This window comes from Helianthus annuus, chromosome 9, assembly GCF_002127325.2.
Source record: "Helianthus annuus cultivar XRQ/B chromosome 9, HanXRQr2.0-SUNRISE, whole genome shotgun sequence".
Lineage (NCBI taxonomy): Eukaryota > Viridiplantae > Streptophyta > Magnoliopsida > Asterales > Asteraceae > Helianthus > Helianthus annuus.
In genome coordinates, this window is record NC_035441.2 from 9535241 (window position 1) to 9541406 (window position 6166).

Here is a 6166-nt window from a genome sequence, read left to right on the forward strand (position 1 = left end):
TTGATAGTGCATGAGATTAAAAAGGAAACGTGGATATAGTAAATAAGAAAATGGATAATAATGCAACATGGTCTTATCTTCTACATGCATGCGAGAAAGGGAAACATGCCATTTGAATGGGTCATCAGAAACGTGAAGCTAATTCGTGGGTTTGAAATGCTCCAAACAAGTAACCGAGTTAAGTAATTGGTTACGGCGGGTCATGGGCATGATGAATTGTATCAGTACCGACCCGTTAGCCAAGGGCGAAGGTTTGTTGGTGCCCGGGGTGCACCCGCCCACCCCAATATTTCCGTTAGAAGTGAATAGGTTTCCATTTTTCGTCCGGAAATTTTAAAAATTATATAGGATCGCCTCCCCCTAGGTAACAAAGTTTACTTTCATTTATATATTTATATATTGTATAAATATGTAGGAAAAATTATATAGGGTCGCCTCCCCCCAATTATTTTTCCTAAATATTTATACAATATATAAATTAAAGTGAAGTTTGTTACCACATTGTATATAAGTGATGGGTAGTTTTGTAAATATATTTTAACTCTTATTTGTTTAACTTTAGGTTAGCCACCACAAAAAAAACTTAATCACAATTTTTTTATGTCTAAGAACGGGTCCTTTGAATGAATGATTTTTTTTAGTTTTATTTGGAACTATTAATATTTGACTTGACCCGAATTGATAGCCGACTCGACCCGAAACATAACGATAGGAAAAAAATTTGGTCCCATCACTTTACCCCCCTTCGAAACTTTTGGTCAAGCTCCGCCACTGCCGTTAGCTATATACGGTTGGGGTCCAAGGTTCTGGCGGGTCTAAAATGTAAACCACGAAAGATTCTGGGCCGCCTTTGGACCATCTGCACCCACACCACACCGCATCCAATGGTAAGGTAGAGTTTACCCGATACACGCATCATAGATGCCGTTTGAACATATCTTGTGTAAAAGATGATGCCATCTCTCTTACTAGGCAACTAAGGTTATTTGTAACATGAAAGTTCGAAAAAATTTCGAAACATGCCGAACCTCTTCATTTCATCCATCTGGACCTGGGCTCCTAACCAATGCCTTCCTTGGGCCACCAGGTTAGTACTGCTCTATTATTTAAGCCCATTGAAAAACTGGCTCAGTTAATTGTAATTGAATTCACTTTCAGTAAAATAACCAATTAAGTTAATCATCATTATTATAATTAATATAGGAAGTACAGACACTTTAGTTCCTTTTTTTCATGTTGGAAGTTAAGAAGTCACACCTAAGGTTATTTCATGTATATATAAGTATGATTTACATGTATTATATCCACTAAAATATATAATGTCATAGCTGACTTCAAATATATAAAATGCCTACCTTTTACGGTTTAATTTATATCTAAATAAATATGCAAAAAGTTATTCGTTAATTAATAAGTAAATTAAAAAAAATTAATATCAATACAATAGTGAATGGTCATCACGTGTATCCAACAAACTTCAAGAAGGGTTAGGTATACCCTCTTATTTTTTTATCCTAACTTTAAGAATCTTGTCCCCAAACCTGTTTTTCCAACCTGGGTAATTCCACCATATTATATCCTTTAATTATCTTTCTTTATAGTTTGTTGGAAGATTGAACCTGAGGCATGGGTATATCACTACGCTATTAATTATATATGATTGTATTTATAGATTTGAACTCTGCTTGTGAGATTTTGAGTAATCCATTGAATCTTTTTTTAACACACAGGCATGAAGCAAAATTCATCGAAAGAATCGTTAAAGATATTTCACTAAAGCCACATTTTATCAATTCGAGTGTTGATGGGAAATTAGTAGGCATGGGACCCGTAGAGATGAGCTCGGTACCGACTGGTACTGAACCGGTACCGGAACTGAAAGTACCGGTACCGAAAATCCTCAAAAGTGGGTACCGGTACCGAATATACCCGGTACGGTACGGTTCGGTACCGGTACCAACCGGTACCGATACGGTACCGGTATTTACCGGTAAATACCGGTACCGAACCGGTACCGAAAATGTCAAAAGTCGGTACCGAATCGGTACCGAAAAGGTACCCGATTCGGTACCGAAAATGTCAAAAGTCGGTACCGAATCGGTACCGAAAAGGTACCCGATTCGGTACCGGTACCGGATCCATTTTGCTCATCCCTAGGGACCCGGGTTAAGAATGTAGTTTCATGGTTAGAAATTGATTCTGGTGATGTCCGTATGATAGGGATCAAGGGTATGGGAGGTGGTGGGAAAACGACCTTACCCAGAGCTGTTTTTGATCACATATCCAATTGGTTTGATGGTAAAAGCTTTGTTGGGAATGTCAAAGAAGATTCAAAACGTTCTTCGTCTGGTTTAAGGAAACCGCAAAAACAGATCCTTAAAAATGTGCTAAATGATGACGACATTGATGTAGCTGGTGTTTCTGATGTAAAAAGTAAGATGAAAAAATACATGGGTAGTAAAAAGGTTCTTATAGTTCTAGATGATGTGGATGATATAGGCCAGCTTGAAGCGTTAGCAGGTGAGCCTACTTGGTTTAAGCAAGGAAGTAGAATTATCATCACAACAAGAGACGATTAAGTGTTAAAGGCACACAAAGTTAACTTTATTCATGATGTTAGTTTGTTATCAGGTGACGAAGCAATTTGCCTGTTTAGTAGGTATGCGTTTGGAAGGGAGATTCCAAATCAAGGATACCGAGAGTTATCCGGAAAAGTTGTACATTACGATGCTGGTCTTCTCTTAACAATCAAAGTTTTGGGTTCACATCTTTGTGGTAGAAGTAAGAATGAATGGGTAGATGCGTTAGAAAGACTAAAAACAATTCCTTTGAAGGAAACTTTGGAGAAATTGGAACTAAGTTATAATGGTCTAGAGGATGATCAAAAAGAAATATTTTTAGATATTGCTTGCATACTAAAAGGCGAAACAAAGAAGAATGCAATCAGAATACTTGAAAGCTGTGGATTTCGTGCTCAGATTGGTCTAAGAGTTCTTGAACAGAAATCTTTAATAACTATATCTATGGTTGTTTATGATGATGATAACGACGACCAGGACGAGATGTTGCATTTGCATGACCATATAGAAGAAATGGGCAGGAATATTGTTCGGCGTTTGCACCCTGATGATCCTAAGAGACATAGTCGGTTATGGATTAAAGAGGAAATTGAAGATATATTGGTTAATGAATCGGTAAGGTTCAAATTTATGTAAAAGATGAAAAACTAGAGCATTTTCATTTATTATGACATAAATGAATCGTCTTTTTTTATTTAATTTACAGGGTACTAAAGCAACCAGAAGTATTATACTGAAGAATACAGATCTCCATACATCGATTGTCATAAAAGGTCTTAGAAACATGACCGAACTTAGATTTCTGTATGTGAATAGTGGATATGGTGGATGGAATGTTGATGCAGTTAGCCAATACTTACCAGATGCCTTACAATCTCTAAATTGGTGTGGATACCCTTTTCAGTCTCTACCTAAAATGTTTCGAGCATATAAACTCGTTAACCTTGAAATGAGTTTGAGCAATATCTCTCAACTCTTGGAAGGGGGAGAAAGAAAGGTAGAATAATCGTTGTTTAGTTGTTTTGCATGATGCTTTATTATGATACTAGGTTAGAAACAAGTGTATTACATGTGTTGAATAAAGAAAATATTAAATAGTATATTTAATATAAAAGAAATATTAAATGATTGAAATTACGTATAAGTTACCATATAGTTACTATATTTAATATATTATGTTTTATATTGAGTGGGGAAAAACATGGCACTAGTTCGTTATATATTAGGTATGAATATTTTATCACTACCCTGATATTCATCATTTTCTATCTTCTTATGATAGGTTCTTAATAAGCTAAGGTTCCTTGACCTTAGATTTTCAAAGCTGGGAACCCTTGACCTTGGGATGACTCCAAATCTTGAGATGTTACATCTTGAAGGATGTCAAGAATTTGCAGAATTGCGCATGCATGTTGAATATCCAAAGCTCAAATTTCTCAACCTGAGTGGTTCTATGGTGAGTACCTTTAACCTTGGGTTGACTCCACATCTTGAGACATTAAATCTTCGAGACTGTAATAACTTTGTAGATCTCCACATGCCCGTTAAATGCCCGAACCTCGAATTTCTCGACCTCATTGGTTCTAAGGTGAGTTACTTAAACCTTGGGATGACTCCACATCTTAAGACGTTATGTATTGGAGGATGTAATAAATATGTAGAACTCCACATGCCTAATGAATGTCCGAACCTCGAAATCCTTGTCCTCAATGATTCTAAGGTGAGTAACTTTGACCTTGGGATGACTCCACATCTCAAGTGGTTAAATCTGGAAGAATGTAAAAACCTTGTAGAACTCCATATGCCCTTTGAATGTCCAAAGCTCAAATTTCTTAGCCTCCGTGGTTCTAAGGTTCATAACTTTAACCTTGGATTGACTCCAAATCTCAAAAGGTTAGATCTTGGAAGATGTAAGGAGTTTGTAGAACTCCACATGCCTGTTGAATGCCCGAAGCTCAAATTCCTCGACCTAAGTGGTTCTAAGGTGACTAACCTTAATCTTGGTCTCACTCCATATCTGGAGGTGTTAAATCTTAAAGAATGTTTTTATCTTCAAGAAATTCAGGGATGTCTAAATAATATTCGTTAGTTAAATTTCAGTGGTTGCTTGAGATTTAAATATTTTTTGGTTAACAAACGAGATGAATCAGTTGGTCTTGATTCTGTAGCTGCATTAGATTTAACTGCAGAGTCCCTAGACATATGCCCGCTACATCCTAACAGTAATTTGCCGAAGTTTCAGTTTAAATGTAAATATGACGAACCTCTATCCTCATCGAGTGGAAACCTTGAGAAGCTTATTTCTTTTGGTCTATGTGCTTGCACAAACCTTCAGTCTTTTTCAGCAAGCATTTGTGGTTTACAATGTTTACAAGTTCTTACACTTGAAGGCAGTATTCCTGAGGTGCCCAAGGATTTGGGGCAGTTAGAAAGTCTAGAAGAGATAAATTTGTTGTTGAAACGGATTAAGAGTCTTCCAGATAGCATTTGTAAGTTGAAACATCTGAAATCTCTTAAACTTAGATCTTGTTTCCTTCTTGAGCAGTTACCCAATGATCTTGGCAGATTAGAGGGTTTGGTGGAGTTATACATAGAGGATTGTATATCTTTACGAGATATTCCGAATAGCATTTGTAACATGAAATGTTTAGAATATTTACATCTCTCCAATTGTATTCAAGTTGAAAAATTGCCAAAGAAACTTGGACGTTTGAAACGTTTAATAGAGATAGATATAAGAGGTACAAGCATAAGCCGTCTACCACAGAGCATCATCCAGAGAGCAGTTTTCTGCTGAAAGGAGGCAATTGACAGATGTAACAGTTGGTTCAATGAGATTTTTCATGTAACTGTAGCGGAATTTTCAAAAGTCAGTTACTTTTTACCCATTTGATAGTGGACCAATGGTAATGGTCAAACATTTTTGTTGAATTATGTATCAAATCAGATTTTTCTTTTTGTTTAATCTAAAAGACAACCTGTGAAACAAAACCTAATTTTTTTTTTCATGGACAATCTGTGAAAACGGGTTCACGCTTAGATAAACGCGAGTCAAAACAATGAAAATATAGAACGACAATAACAAATACGTAGAGAAAATGCGTACGCTTTTTGTCAATTCATGGACGCACGTTAGATGGACCCGTCAAATACAGTTATGTGTGATGCACATAAGGGTGGCTCCTTCTTTTTATCCTTTTAGCTAAAAAAGATAATAACAAAATCAAACACCAGTCGTAATCTAACAAACACAACATGTGGTCACTCATAGTCATAATTGATCAATCATGAATATACCTTGTCAAACATAGTTATAACTGATAAATTATGTTGAAGCACAAACATAGTTATAAATGGTCAAACATATGTATAGTTGGTCAAGCATATACATACTTGGAAAAATATAACGATAACTGGTTGAAGCATTCTATATTTCTATATTCTAACAATTTCAAAGGGCTTGTAGAGTAGCCTCTTTTTTTATCCCTTTTTCTTTTCTTTCTTTATTATTTTTCTTTAAACTTTTACCAAGTTATTTACCAAAATCGTCCCCGAGATTTGGGCAGGTTTGCCATTTTCGTCCAAAA

General features: G+C 36.0%; 1 protein-coding gene across 1 annotated transcript; it reads left to right on the top strand.

Annotated features, from left to right (window-relative positions):
- The first annotated feature begins 202 nt into the window (after window positions 1–202).
- Window positions 203–5376, top strand: LOC110875237 (TMV resistance protein N). The gene is made up of 7 exons (XM_035976819.1): window positions 203–251; window positions 1673–1855; window positions 2221–2520; window positions 2632–3194; window positions 3286–3423; window positions 3862–4621; window positions 4730–5376. Exons 1-7 carry the CDS (start codon window positions 203–205, stop codon window positions 5374–5376), a joined length of 2640 nt encoding a protein of 879 aa, XP_035832712.1.
- Window positions 5377–6166: the final 790 nt, after the last annotated feature.